The sequence below is a fragment of the Lipotes vexillifer genome, unplaced genomic scaffold (assembly GCF_000442215.2).
Source record: "Lipotes vexillifer unplaced genomic scaffold, Lipotes_vexillifer_v1.1 scaffold1432, whole genome shotgun sequence".
Lineage (NCBI taxonomy): Eukaryota > Metazoa > Chordata > Mammalia > Artiodactyla > Lipotidae > Lipotes > Lipotes vexillifer.
The window spans coordinates 629,694-645,255 of NW_006795398.1; the positions used below are offsets into that span (position 1 = coordinate 629,694).

The following is a 15,562-nucleotide window of genomic DNA, read 5'->3' on the forward strand; positions in this document are numbered from 1 at the left end:
ACGCGGGCCTCTCACTGTTGTGGCCTCTCCCGTTGCGGAGCACGGGCTCTGGACGCGTAGGCCCAGCGGCCATGGCTCACGGGCCCAGCCGCTCCGCAGCATGTGGGATCTTCCCGGACCAGGGCACGAACCCACGTCCCCTGCATCGGCAGGCGGACTCTCAACCACTGCGCCACCAGGGAAGCCCTGAAAACATCCTTCTGAGAAGAGGTCCACAGATTTCACCAGACTGCCAAAGGGGTCCATGTCACACGAAAGCTTAAGAAGCCTTGGGTTATTGAGAAGTGACAACCTCGGCAGCAAGGTCCCAGGAACATAGGGAAGGATGGGTGCAGAGTGTAGATGAAAAGGTTAGTCTGAGGAAGGAGAACTCTCAACTCTGAGAGTAGGAGGAAGGAGGTGCCAGATCATGTGTGCAGGGAGCTGGCAGGACCGCATCATCGATATATAAAATAACTTTGATTGACACTGATACTTCCTATACACCAGCCGTTATGTAAGTTTACGCAAGAAAATGAAGTGAGGGGCAGGAGAGAGACCAGGCTCCCAAGGAGGGGAGAGAAGGTGGAGTGGAATACACTAAGGAGCCCACGGACGGCGAGGAGCCTCCCTGCCCCTCGCCCCCCAACCCAGCGCAACAGTGAGGCTTGTCTATTTCCCCTCCTGAGGATCTGTCAAGTGTGTCACCACTACCACCCTGGATCAAACCATCTCTGATCTGAACTCCTGCACAGCCTCCCAGCTGGTCTACATGCCCCCCGTGAAGACCCTTTCCAAAAAGCTGTCTATAGTCAGAGGGATCATTGCAAAACACAGACAAGATCATGAGACCCACCTCCCCTCATACTCCCACTGGGACAGGGCATTTCCTCTGCCTGGAATGCACTTCCCTCTCATCTCTGCTTTTTAACTTCTACTCTTGCTTCAGATATCAACTTCACATTACAGCCTCAGAAATGCTTTTCCTGACCCCCAGCCCATAAATCTCCCTATTATACATTAGTATTGCACTTCCCCTTTGTAACACTCCAAATTGCAATTTTACATTTATTTCTGTGATGCTTATTTGATTAATTTGGTCTCTCCCAGGGAGAGTTATGACAGGAGGGATGAGCTGAGATCCTGTCTTGTTTACCGCTTTATCTTAAGCATCCAGTGCTGTGACCAGCACAGGAGCTGAAATCAGTATTTACCAAGTGGAAGGAAGAGTAAGGGAGTGATAAGCCATAGTGAGACCCGTGGCCCCTGCAGACCTCATGAGTCTTGAATAACTTGGGAAGTTGGCTCTGTGACACTGCAGGGCGGGGATCCAAGAAGGGATTGGAAAAAATGAGTGGTGGTGGCTTAGGTTGGAGAATTTGGGTGGAAATAATAAAAGAAAAGTCTGGGCCAGAGAATACAAAATTTTGCTGAGATTGCTGACTATTCTAGAATGTGAGTTCACAGAGAATCCAATAGCTGGAAATAATTTAATGAAGGAGATGAGGTGGGAGGGGTCGAGTAATGAAAGGCCCCTTGGAAACAGGTTTCTTGAGTTTGGGGAGGTGGGACAGAGAAAAAACTGTGGTTGAAGCCGGCAAGGCCAAGTTAGAGATCAGAGGGAAGGAGCCATGACTTGCACCTGTCCTCACCCTCTCCTGGAAGCCTGCATCTCCATGGGAAATTCACCGCTGTTTCCAAGAGCCCAGTCTCCCCCATGGTGAGACTGCATTTAAGTTATAGGAACTTGAACTTCCAGAGGACTTATCCAAAGGAAAACAAATATGGAGGTGAGGAAGTACAGACAGCCCTGTTCTTGTACCCCAGCGGGGGAAATGGGAAGAAATGGAAAAAAAAAGGCCATGTGACCAATGCCTGCCACTAAGGTTGACAGAGAGCAACGGAATAATCCAATAGCTGCCCCCAGGGATCCCAGAGCCAGCAAGGTGGGTCCTCCGGGTTCATCCGCTCAATGGAGAGGTTAGTATTGTACCGGGTGAGAATTTAAAACGCTGTCAGAAACTGGCCCTTACTCAATTTTGCAACTTCTTAACTACCTGTCAGAGATCACAAGACTGCCATATCTGTCCTTCAGGGCTGTTTCCCTGTGAGTTCAATGAAGAGAGAAGAAACAACTTATACCCTGTGGATTGGGAGAGTCAGAATATTAATAATAATAACAACAGGAAACATTTACTACACATTTGCTATGTGCAAGGCTTTATTCTAAGTACTCTATAAGCACCGTGACTCATCCGGACAAAATAATCTTATGAGGCAGTTACTATTTATAGATGGGGATATTGAGTCTCAAAGGGGTTAACTGACCTGCCAAATCCAGGCAGTCTGCCTTCAGAGTCCAGACTCTTCAACACCACAGGAGACTTCTCGTGGGCTTGCTGGTTCTCACCTTACCACAGCAGGAGCCTTTGTAATAGCTTTAGTCACTACTGTTGATTGTTTGCTTTGACCAAGTGATCAATTGAGGGAAAAAGTAACATAGGGAAAAACAGGTGGAGAGTAATCTTTCCCTTTCAAGTAAACTCCATCTTTTGTACTTTTAACAATGGTGTCACCTTTAGGAGTGAGAAAAGTAGAAGGAAGCAATTTGAAACCAATTCGGGAGCCTCTGATGTGGCAGATGTGGTTAAGAGGGCAGGCACTGGTGCCAGAATTGCTGAGGTCACCATTTACCAGCTTTACCACCTACTAGCTGTGTGACCTTAGGCAAGTTACTCAACTGTTCTGAACCACCAGCTCTACCACCAGCACTTACTTTGTAGGAATCTCGAGAAGATTAAAGTAGTTCTGAATGGTGGCTACATGTAGTAGGTGCTCACATAATATTAGCTACAAAACAAAGAAACAAAACAAACAAACTGTACTTGGAGTCATGAAGATCGAATCCTAGCTCTGACTCAGAAATGGAGAGAGGGCGGAATAGGATCATATGTGGTAGAGCAAACGCAGGCAAATGTGAATGGTAGAAGCTAGATCGAGCGCACGTGGTATTCACCATGCGTTCTTTCAAAATGACATCTTGAAGATGGACAACAAAGAGACCCAAGAAAGGAACTTGCCATTCCTTGCAATAACAATGTCATATGAGGATGTGATGCTCAGAGTTGTGGCACCATCTTGGGATTATGAGTGAAAAACAAGAGAACCACTGAGATACCAACCCAGAGTTCTAACATCATTGAGTCACTGTTAGGGACTGAACTGTGTCCTCCCAAAATTCATAGGTTGAAGCCGTAACTCCCAATGTGACTGTATTTGGAGACAGGGCATTTAAGGAGGTAATGAAAGTTAAATGAGGTCATGTGAGTGGTCCTAATCCAATCTGACTGGTGTCTTTATAAGAAAAGGGAGAGACACAGGATTCAAGCACAGACAAAAGGCCATGTGAGGGCACTGTGAGAAGGTGGCCATTTGCAAGCCAAGGAGAGAGGCTTCAGGAGAAACCAAACATGACAACACCTTAATCTTGGATTTCCAGCCTCCAGAACTGTGAGAAAATAAATATCTGTTGTTTAAACCACCCAGTCTGTGGTATTTTGTTATGGTGGCCCTAGCTGACTAAAACAGTCATTGAATTAACCAACCTTAGAATTATCTATCTGCTGCCTTCAGTGATGGAATAAATGTCCTTATTTCTTTAAAAACAATCCTAGTCTTTTCAGCAAATGGTGCTGGAATGACTGGGCTTCCACATACCAAAAAAAAAAAAAAAAAAAAAAAAAAAAACACGAATCTAGACACAGACCTTACACCCTTCACAAAAATTAACTCAAAATGTATCACAGACCTAAATGTAAACATGAAACTATAAAACTCATAGAAAATAACATAGGTGAAAATCTAGATGACCTTGGGTAAGGCAATGACTTTTTAGATATAACACCAAAGACAGGATCCATGAAAGAAATAATTGATAAGCTGAACTTCATTAAAATTAAAAACTTCTGCTCTGTGAAACACAATGTCTAGAGGATGAGAAAACAAGCCACAGATAAGAAAACATTTTCAAAAGACACATCTGATAAAGGATTGTTATCCAAAATAAGTAAAGAACTCTTAAAACTCAATAATAAGAAAACAAACAACTCAATTGGAAATGAGCCAAAGATCTTAACAGATACCTCACCAAAGAAGATATAGAGATGGCAAATAAACATGTGAGAAGATGCTCCATATCATATGTCATCAGGGAAATGCAAATTACAACAACAAGATACCACTATGCACCTATCAGAATGGCCAGAATATGGAACACTGACAACATCAAACGCTAACAAGAATGTGGAGCAAAAGGAACTCTCATGCATTCACGGCGGGAATGCAAAATGATACAGTCCACAGTTTGGTGGTTTCTTACAAAACTAAACATACTCTTACCACATGATCAAGTGATCACACTCTTGGGTGTTTACCCAAAAGAGCTGAAAACTTATGTCCACCCCAAAACCTGGATGTTTATAGCAGCTTTATTGATAATTACCAAAGCTTGGAAGCAGCCAAGATGTCCTTCAGTAGGTGAACAGATAAATTGTGGTCCATCCAGACAATGGAATATTATTCAGTGCTAAAAAGAAATGAGCTATCAAGCCATGAAAAGACACGGAGGGAACTTAGATTCATATTACTAACTGAAAGAAGCCAATCTATTAAGGCTACATAATGTATGATTCCAACTATATGACATTCTGGAAAAGGCAAAACTATAAAGAATATAAAAAGATCAGTGGTTGCCAGGGGTTGGAGATGGGGGGAGGAGATAAATAAGCAGAGCACACAGGAATTTTAAGGCAGTGAAAATACTCTGTATGATACCATAAGGATGGATATATGTTAGTATACATTTGTCCAAACCCATAGAACATAAAACACTATAAGTGAACCATAATGTAAACTATGGATTTGGGGCAATTATGATGTGTCAACAGGTTCATCAATTGTAACAAATATACCACTCCAATGGGGGATGTTGATAATTGGGGGGTGGGGGCCTACGTGTGTGTGGGACCAGAGGGCATATGGGAAATCTCTGTACCTTCCCCCCAATTTTGCTGCGAACCTTAAACTACTCAAAAAATAATCTTAATTTAAAAAAAGGAAAATAGAAAAAAACCACAATCCTAGTTCTGCCCTATTTTAGATAAGTTCTTTAACTTTTACAAGTCCCAGTGTCTTCATGTATAAAATAAGTATAATAATAATCTCTACCTCCTCAAGTCAGTATGAGGAATAAATGAGAGGGCGTCAAGAACGTGTTTGGCACGGTGGTCAAGAATTGGAATGTGGCCATTTCTTTTGGAAGCAAAGAGTATACGAAAGATCTTTCTACATTATTGTGTTGGTTCTTCCACTGGACTGGGTGAGGAAGGGTGAAAGGGCTGAAATGCTGTTGCCTTGTCAGATGAGACCAGGCTACGTTTCATGAAGAGCGCCAAGATGACAGCAGGACACAACCAAGGGTTTGGTCCACCCTTGGTCTTATTTACCACGTCTGAGTGTTCAGATTCAAGGTCATCATGTCTTCAGAGCACCAACCTCACCCCTCAGGCCCACCTGCCTCCTAAAGTTCTGCATTAACCATCTGCCTAGGGTTGTAGCCCATGAAGCTTCTCCCCACCCTGGCCCAAATCAGAAAGGCAGTCCCACGAGAGCATCCCACCCACTGGGCAACCACTTACCCACATCAGCCCCGCTGAGTGCCTTCCCCAGCGGCCAGGGCCTCAAGTCCATTCTCTTCCCATTAACAGTGAGTGACTGTACACAGCCTTGAAAGCCTCGGTTTGTCCCTGTTGCTCTCACCAACCAGTAAGCACGGGGAGCCCCACCAAGATAGAGAGGCGTCTGGAAGGTAATTTTACTGTACTGGCCCTTTAAGAAAGATGGAAACAGTAACTCACTACACAAAGTCAAAAGCTAAAACACAACAGATTTTCATGAGGGACATGGTTAAGATGCAATTTATAGCACCAGTGTTTTCTTCCATCTGTATTTAAGTCACTGTCCTACTGGAAAATTAAACCCACGGTTACCACAGAAAACTCAAGAGAGCTTTTCAGAGGGCTGTCTTTCGAGAAGGGATGATTTTGGAACCTAGAAGGGAAGGGAAGGTGGGTTAGAGCCGGGAGCAACCCAACAGGCAGGGTACCATGATAGGCATCCCCAAAAAAAACCTTTCTCTTTCCAGTCCTGACACCAAGTTACTGTGTATCTTGGATGGATCATAGGGCTATTCTGTGTCTCAAAAGGTGATAATACTAATTTTGTGTATACGTGGGCTAACGTTTACCCTTTTACTGTCCTAGTCACCTTTATACTATGTCCTGCAAGAGGCATTTGTGAGGAAGAGGGAAATTGCCAAGACTGAGTTGCAAAATATTTTGAAATTTGCTCATGGATACAATTTTTTTAAAGTGTTATTACAGCTAAGTAGGGACATTTCCAATCTTAGACTAAACCACAATCTGGATTGTAGATTTTGAGGCTACAGAATACAGAGCTGAACATTAGGTGGGTCAGAATTAAGGTGCTCTTGGTTATTTGTTATTTTTATTGCAGAAATATCTCATTTGCTTGGATTAAAGGGTATAGAAGGAGGTTGGGAAAAGGTATGCTGCAAGAAGTTATAAAATGTCTAGAATGTAAGCCACTGAAATGTAATCTTTATCCTTTATACTTTTGTTATCAATAAGTAAAACATCTAATCATTGCTTTATCTCTCCTAATGAATAGATAAGAATCATTTGTAAATAGTATATTAAATATGAACTAGGCAGCTTTAAAGTATTTACAGTGGATTTTAAGGATTAATTATTTGCCAGCCACTGGCATATAGCTTTCGTTAGATGAATTGAGTGCCCTGTGGGCTTATTTCACCAAGATCCTCAGGATTTACTTCTTCTGGATCCCTTCCTCACCCTTCTGGCCCTATTCCCTGATCCAGGACCCCAGCAGGAGCCTGACAACTAAATCCTTTTCTCCTTGTTTGGAACATTAAGTGCATCAGAGGGGTGGGTAGCTCCTCTGAAGCTCCCTTCACAACATCCCAGGCAATAGTCTTTGAGACTAGCCTTTACCTTCCTCTAATGAGGGTTGTCTTTGGGCCTCTGGAGGCTGCTTTGCCTGCCTATGCAGAGAACTGGTGGTATCCTGGAGTCTGCAGTCCCCTGGCACAGCCCTTAACAAGTTTTAATGGGTGCTTAAGTGTGAAAGTCCAATTCCCTTGCTGTGGGTTGGCATTACTCCGTGGTACTACTTACACGCCAGAGCTCCCCTGTGGGATCAGGCTAAAGCCAGATCCTGATGCACTTTGCCTGAGATCTCACTCTTACTGACTTCTGCCCCTCCCCCGTTCGTCTTAACCCCCTCTCTTACAGGTTTACTATGGGATCCCTTTTTTTTTTTTTTTTTTCTTTTTCTTTTTTTGCGGTACGCGGGCCTCTCACTGTTGTGGCCTCTCCCGTTGCGGAGCACAGGCTCCGGACGCGCAGGCTCAGCGGCCATGGCTCACGGGCCCAGCCGCTCCGCGGCATGTGGGATCTTCCCGGACCGGGGCACGAACCCGTGTCCCCTGCATCGGCAGGCGGGCTCTCAACCACTGCGCCACCAGCGAAGCCCTGGGATCCCTTTCTTAGTGCATCATTTGCATAAGACTCCTCATCTCAGGTCTGTTTTGGGGGAACACTGACTTAAGACGGAGTCACTATCTCTTGAGACAGTTTTCTCAAACATTCCAAATCTGCGGTCCTGCTTATACAACTTGCTTAGCAAGTCTTGGTCGTAGAGAGGCAGATGTTGCCCTGAGTATCCACAAAATTATATGCTTTTTGTAATTAATGCTTACATGCATTAAAATCGTATGCTCTGAAGGCAATCCTCTTCGAGGGTTAGAGTCCCTGTTAGAGTACTGCAAACTACACACATAGGCACCAGAATAGAATAGGATTATCACCTCCATTTTCCTAGATGCTATGCCTCTATTAATGCAGCCTATAATTTCTTTAGCTTGTTGTTATCACATGGCCCTATTTATTAACCTTTACTGAATTTCCTTGTTTTAAACCATAAGACATTTACACATGTGTTACTTCTGTTACAGCTTCTCCACCTGTATTCATGTTAGTATTTTGGACCCAAGTTCAAAGTGTCTTTATTCCTGTCAAATTTAACTTTAACCATAGAAGGCCTATTGTTCTGGCATTTATGTGATTCTGCAGTGCATTTATCCCATCTTTCCCTTCCTTAGAAATATATGCATATCTGCATAAATGATCTTCCTGGATTCACATTCACTCTATTTGGGTTCTTGTTCTTTTGGAACCGCTGGGATTCAAATGAATGACATTTATTTTTTCTATTCTTTTTTTTTTTTTATCAGCAAGTCATGACCCTTAATATAACATGTCTTGTCAGCAAAGAATAGCGAAGAGCCCGGGCAAGGAGAAAGCTATACACATATACACAAAGGCTTTCTTGCTACTTTTTTCCTCAGAGAATACAGATACCTGCCTGATTAGAATCACAGGCTCGGTTCCTTGGCAGGTTGCTAATCCCAACTGTTTATTCTAAATACAGTCCTCAAATTGCTCAGAGCATGACAAATATGTGAATACCTAGGTGATTTGCTGAGTAGCCCAACAGTTACGCTGCTTTACCACTTCCTATAATCACGGCCCCAAAAAGGTGGATGAATGGATTACTCCTGAATATTGAACCAAGTGAACCTTTCGGGACGATTTTCTAAAGCCACAGGATTGCAACACCTCTGCCTTAAAAGCAAGCTTTGTGTTGGGCACTAATAATGGCTTCAATTCTTCCAATATGGGCCTTCCTCCACCCCCTGGCATTGACGTCCTTGTAGAAAGAGAACACATCCCCGGGCACAGAGCCTACTGCACGTCCCTGTGCACCCAGGGCCATGATGCTGGCAAAGTCACCCTTCTCCTAGTTAGATGTGGGATGGACACGTGCCCTGAAAGCCCACCTAGGGTGGAAAGCTGGCAGGGGCACATCAGAGCCAGGTTGCATGGGTTTGCCATGAAAAGCAGCCCATCTGCCAGGGCTGTCAGCTCTCTGCAGTGGGACCCTGCCAGGGTGCTTGTGGTGCGTGCTGGGCAGGGGGGCAGGGAGTGAGCCTCGCACTCACCTGGGACTGGCCTGTCACCGGGGTGCCGTTGTTCAGCTGCAGCAGCCCGTTCAGCCCATCTCTGTAGAGCGTAACCGTGTGCCAGCCCCCTAGTTTGATTTTGGTTTCACTTACGATGATGGCAAGCCCAGTTCCACAGTTAAACCTGTGGGGGAAGAAAAGAAAAGGAAAATTCTTAGATCAACCAGTTCATTATGTTTTCAGACTCCATGGACATCACTTCCACGGTAATGGCTTCTTTGAGAGCCAGTCTGTTCAGAGTTAGGTTTACAAATATCAAGAGCTGTTTAAATCTACACACGGAAGAGCTAGACGCCTCCTTCCCTGGGACCTCCTCAGCCTGGTTGCCTTTAATCTGCCCATAGAACCTTTCAGTGTGGAATCTCCTTTAACCCAACTTTCTCTGCAGCTTAGAGAATCCTGGGCAACTAAGATCTTCCCTCTCCTTCTCAACAAAGACCAGATGCTGAACATGGACTCAAGGTGCAGAGAATTAGAGCTTGAATCATTCTGCTTCCGGGGATTTCTCTGGGGACTTCCCACAACTCCGAAATGACAGGCTCAGTGATGTTAATAAAATGTAAAAGGAAAAAAAAAGAAACCAAGTCTTCACACTCATTTGGACAAGCTGGCCAGCACTGCCATCTGTGTTCAGCTGGGCCTGAGTGCAGGGATGGTTTCCATGGGAGTCTCCAGCTCAGAGGGGATGTGGGTGGAGAACGAGCATTCTCAGACAGTTGCATTATTCTTGTTTTTTTCCCCAACCTCCGTATGGCCTGGGGTGCCCTCTGGTCACTATGCCTGACATGTAGGATTCTGACCTTTTCCAGCCAACCTCCAAGCAGCCACCATGCCACATCCCCATGGGTTCTGAGACTGCCGGTGGGGAAGGAAGCATGGCGGGTGTTGTCCATATCAGGATGTGCACTAATTGCAGCCCACTTCTCATGGCCTCCCTTTGTCTCCTGATCGTCAGTGGAGTGGAATGGGGTGGAGAGGCGTCGCAAAACAGGCTCACATAGCGGGGCGGGGGGGGATCTCAGAATCACGCAGTAGGAGTTGCAGAGATGGAGAGCTGCTACCAGCAAATAACCAGCGGGGCTAGCGGGAGTCAATCAGATCCCCCAAGGGTTAGATCTGTATAAGGTTAGGGCCACTGCCCCAGATTCTGCTGGCTGACCTCAATCTCCCATCAGTCAACGCATTTAGCAAAGGATGCGGGGATGGGGGTGGGGGCATTTTCTACCCCACGTGAGATGCTTGACAGTCTCATCCTTCTTAACCAAAAGTAACTTTTGTGCTAAAATAGTCAAAAGACAATCATGGTTGGTGCTTACTGAGTGCTTTGGCTACGGGTCAGGCACTGCTCTAAGTACTCTCATGTTTTCATGCATTTAATGCCCACAGTAATCCTGGGAGGAAACATGGGCTCCGAGAGGTTAAGTCATTTGCTGACGGTCAGGCCACAGGAGAATAGTGTCATCAGGATCTTAATCAGTGAGCCATGGAGAAGCACCCAGCTGATCCCCACTGGTTGTCCTCAAATAGGTGCTGTGTGCACCTCCATGAGGTGGTTAAAACACTCACACGTCCACAGAACTCTGCATGCAGAAAACCACACATAAACCAAAGGTGGCTTCCAAGGTGCCTTTGGACACAAATGATCAGGGCAGAGGAGCTAAGTCAAATAGTCCACCACAGCCCTGAGGAAAGACGAGGATGGGGTCTGAGCCTCTGGAAACGCTTAGGAGGCTATGGGCTCCTCTCTGGGCTCCGCGCTGTCAGCTGTATCTACCGCAGGGGACAAGGAGGAAGTCCCAGCCTTCTGCCCATCGCATCCACCAAAGCTCCAGGAGAGAACGGACTCAATCGCTTTGGCTCACTGACACATTCCCAGGCGCTGCACCAGTGCCTGGTACAATGTGGCAGCTCAAGAAACATTTGCTGTTGAATGAATAAATGATTACAAGGTTCCAAACTCAAATTTGAGGGGCAACCCTGCAATCCTGATACCCCAGTATTTAGTAAACTGGTCCATGCTCATCCTATACACACTGTTCCTTTATTTACAGGGATCCATTGTGTATAGATTTTGTTCACACTAGAAAAAGGAAAACATAACATAGGGTAGTATTAAAAATCTGAGGGTTTTTTGGCAGGAGTTACCTGAACTGGAGTGAGCGCTGGATGACAGCCAGGGACATGAAATCCCCCCTCCCGTGCTCATTCTCCCCGCAGTAGAGCAGTAAGCCATCCTCCGCCTCTGCCTGTTATTATAGGAACGAAAGCCACACGAACAATGAGCGCCTCTTCCATAAAGGGCCACCTGGAAACACTCATGAATACGAAACTTGAGCATCTCCACTGCGTTCCTATTTACAAGCATGTGGACTCCAATTACTTCCCAGGTACCCAGTCCCAGTTCACTTTCAATAAACAGAGGGCAGCGATATAAACAGTGTGTGAGGAATTTTGCAGTGACGTGAGAGGAAGGTGGCCCCATATCTGACCCACTCTTTACTTGGCTTCATGGATCCACCAGCAGAGGCTCTGGGAAACCATGTGCACAAAGACTGCAGTCACACAGGGGCTGCTCTCGTGCTCATCAAATTCTATTCTCACCAAAGAGCATTTTAGTTTTTCCTCTTTTTTTTAAATTTCCCATGCAAATTGGCTTCTTTCCTTCCATAAGGAGAACATGACAATACAAACAGCCCATGGACTAGTTTAGTTTTCACCCATGTTGTCTGTCCTAGACTGGGACAGATCATCTTTTGGACCCTCAACACTTTGACCGTGACCTGAAGGGGACTTGTTTCCATATCTCCAAACCTTTCCCTGTCATCTGAGATACCCAAAAGAAATCACTTTAAGCTGAAGGTGATGAATTCTGATCCACAGCTGATTCAGATCAGAGAGCATCTATTGGGCCCTCACTGTGTGCCAGGGTTGCATATAGTCATTTTTCTATCTGTTCAGTTACAGTCATAATAATGAACGTTGTTTGGGCTTCCTTTAAAAGGAATTTTGGGCTGGAGAATGCATTTATACCTTCTGAAATCCTGGTCTGTGTCACTATTATGAGTGTTGACCGAAAAAAAAATGCACAACCAGAAGTTGAGAATTACGTTTTATTTGGTGGACTTGCTGAGGACTTTAGCCTGGAGAACAGTCCCTTAGAGCTATTGGGCTTAAGTCCTCAGCAAATTTGCTGAATAAAACATAATTCTCAACTTTTAGGTTATGCATTTTTTTTTCAGTCAACACGAGCAACATGTGTGGGACCCAAATATTCTTCCTGGGAACCTTCAGGCCAACCATTTCCATAGTTCAGTAACATACAGAACCCACCCTCCCTTTGCTGCCGCCCTTGAGCGTGTAAAGTGTGCCCATCGTTCTCGCTAACCTGTGAACGGGTTTACCCCCTGCTTCCTCTCCCCTTTCCTCCTCCCTCTGATGTAGCACACTGCTGTGTTACGGTGCCCCGTAAGCACGCATCAAAGGATTACCCTAAAGATTACCCTTCTTACCCTAAATTCAAGAGTAATTTGAAATGCCTGATAAGAGTTCTTCAAAGGTTCAAAGGTTACATAGGAGTGGCCAAAGAACTGAGGATACTGTATAACAATATCTGAAAAGAGAAAAAGACAAAATCAAAGCATGCTGTTTCCTCACTTCAAATGCAAAAAATCAGTACACACCGTTGCCTGGATGTCGTTAAGTAAAAACCCCTGACAGTCTGTTAAACCTAGCTTACCATTTTCTTCGCTCTACTCTCTACCCCCAGGATTCTCATTCCTGGGGACTTTGAGCTTCTGAAATTCTTAGGGAGAAACTGGATCTTTGGAGATGGTTACTTGCCACCCTCAAGAGAAATCTTTAAGTGGCTTTAAGGCCGCTGACACCTGCTTTCTAGCTGTACATCTGTGTAATATAAGTTGGCTCAATTATTATCCTTCGTAACCTTCACGCACATGTTTCTGTTGCATTTTCTTAGTAGAGGTGTGATAAAAGTAAACCCACCCCCAAGATGCCATCAGGATGACTTATTAATTGCTCCAAAAGGACTACATGTTTGGCACATATAAAAATAGGGCTGCTATCTAACTAGAAGCAATGGAAGTTGCCTCACGTTTGCTCTGTGTAGCTAACTAGCTAATTTAGTGACTGAAACATGGCAGAAGGGGCTTATCTCAGAAAAAGGACTTGAAGGAATCACGTGTGGATGCAAAACTGCCCTCTGGCTCCCCAGTAGGGCCAACCCACCACCATGTTCCCCACCCCACCCCCCCAAGGGCCTACCTTCTGAGCAGCTCTCACCACCTTTGCCCAGGTTGCAGTGGCATCGAGAGCCCCCCCAGGTGTAGTCATTGACACAAAAGCTGTCAGCAGAGCAGAGAATTTCATCACAAGACACGTCAAAAAGCCTTGGCATCATAGCCGCACCGTTCTTCCCTTTCCTCTCCACTGGAGTGGGCTGAGGAGCCACCTCGGTCATGGGGAGAGATGCTGGGGTAGCGGGGACAAGCCTAGAAACGGTCATTGGGTTCGATCTGGGCGCCATCTTGGATTCCACCCAAAATTTCTTATTCCCTTCTTTGATAGCAGGAAGCGGTTTAACCTAAAGACAGAGAAGGAAAAGAAGTTCAGGATTAACACAGAGCACAGTAATTAGACTGCCTTATTTATAGCTGACGCCTAATACTTGAAAATATACTCACTTTTGATACTTACCAAAACCTTGGGATGTACAGAGGGCAAATAGTACTGACTCCAGTTTATGGATAAAGAACTTGAGGCTCAAGGATTTTAAGTCCCTTCTCCTGTATTACTCAGAAAATCAGTGCTAAAGCTGATATTATGTGATTTATTATTATTACAATATCACAAAGATGCATTTACCTTGTCAAGGAATTGTTCATTTCCTTATAAAAACTGAGTTTATACAATTTCACTTGGTGGGAATCTAAACATGTTTTTGCCAGATTGTGAAGTCAGCAGGCAGGAGCTGCCTACAGAGCATCGGCATGGTTGGTACCTAGTTACTATTAATTTATGATCACCCGGTGCCTAATAGTCAGAGGAAATAAATGTGTTAAAAGCAAATGAGCCAAGTTAAGTAAGTTTTAAGTAAAACGTTACTGGTCCATTGACTAAATCACCTTGTTCAGTCAGGAAACAAAAACACCCAGGTTTTAAAGCAGTACTTTTCTTTACCTCCTCAAAGGAAATATCCAAATCTAAGTCGTCTTCATATGTGTCATCATCCTCGCTGACTTCTGTGTCGGTTATATAATGGGGTCCATAGCGCCCACTTCCTGATTCCTCAGGGCCTTCACAGAGAAAAGCAGCACACCGCAGTCAACACATGCCTTCGCTCCCTTTTTTACGCTAACGCAGCCACATACAGAGCTGTGCTGAATGGATGGAGATGTATCGGAAACACACAAGGAATTCAACACAAAAGAGGAAGCAGCACTGAGCAAAAAATATGAAAAACATTTCATCTCATAAGTAATCAAGGAAATGCCTGTTAAAACCAGAAAGAGCTGCCATTTTATACTGACAAGACTGGCAAATACAAAAGTTGAGCAATAAAAAATACTACCAGGGCTTCCCTGGTGGCGCAGTGGTTGAGAGTCCGCCTGCCGATGCAGGGGACACGGGTTCGTGCCCCGGTCCAGGAAGATCCCACATGCCGCGGACCGGCTGGGCCCGTGAGCCATGGCCGCTGAGCCTGCGCGTCCAGAGCCTGTGCTCCGCAGTGGGAGAGGCCGCAACAGTGAGAGGCCCGCGTACCGCAAAAAAAAAAAAAAAAAAAAAAAAAAATACTACCAAGGATGGGATCAATGGACACTCATACTCTGATGTTAGGTGTGTAAACCGGTACATCCCCTTTGCAAAACATTTAGAAATATTTAATGAAGGATATGTTCATAGCTTTTGACGCGGCAATGTCACCCCAACTTACAAAATCTGGAGAAACTTTTCCACACGTGCAAAGAGACATGTGCATAACACATTCATAGCATCAGAATTTGTAACTGTTAAAAAACCCAACTTTGCTATTTTTATAATATCAAGTAATATCCCAAAAATCTGTCAACAGATAATGGATAAATGAATTATAGTATATCTATGGAATGGGATACTATGTAACACAGGAAATAAATAAATGGATATTTAATGAATCGACATGGTTTAATCTCACAAGATTTCATGCAAAAAAATGCAAGTTGCACAGGAACATATCCAGTTTGATGCCATTTATATAAAAGTCAACAGCCAGAAAAACTCTATATTATTTAAGAATAAATATATACAGTTGTCCCTCTTCCCTTGGCATCTGAGGGGTGGTTTTGGTGCAGGACGCCCTCAGATACCAAAATCTACGGATGCTCAAGTTCCTTATATAAAACGGCA

The 15,562-nt window shown here is 44.6% G+C and overlaps 1 protein-coding gene across 7 annotated transcripts in view; it reads right to left on the reverse strand.

Annotated features, from left to right (window-relative positions):
- The window catches only part of EGFLAM (EGF like, fibronectin type III and laminin G domains), a 172,621-nt gene that overhangs the window by 37,101 nt on the left and 119,958 nt on the right, over positions 1–15,562 (reverse strand). For 6 of the 7 annotated variants that reach the window (XM_007467614.1, XM_007467616.1, XM_007467619.1 and 3 more), the window contains 6 exons: positions 14,357–14,472; positions 13,442–13,760; positions 12,670–12,770; positions 11,306–11,406; positions 9,140–9,284; positions 5,676–5,865 (listed from right to left, as the gene is read on the reverse strand). In XM_007467614.1, coding sequence (XP_007467676.1) covers positions 5,676–5,865; positions 9,140–9,284; positions 11,306–11,406; positions 12,670–12,770; positions 13,442–13,760; positions 14,357–14,472 — 972 coding nt within the window. The remainder of the gene's footprint in view (positions 1–5,675; positions 5,866–9,139; positions 9,285–11,305; positions 11,407–12,669; positions 12,771–13,441; positions 13,761–14,356; positions 14,473–15,562) is intronic. The other variant, XM_007467620.1, reaches the window with a different exon arrangement.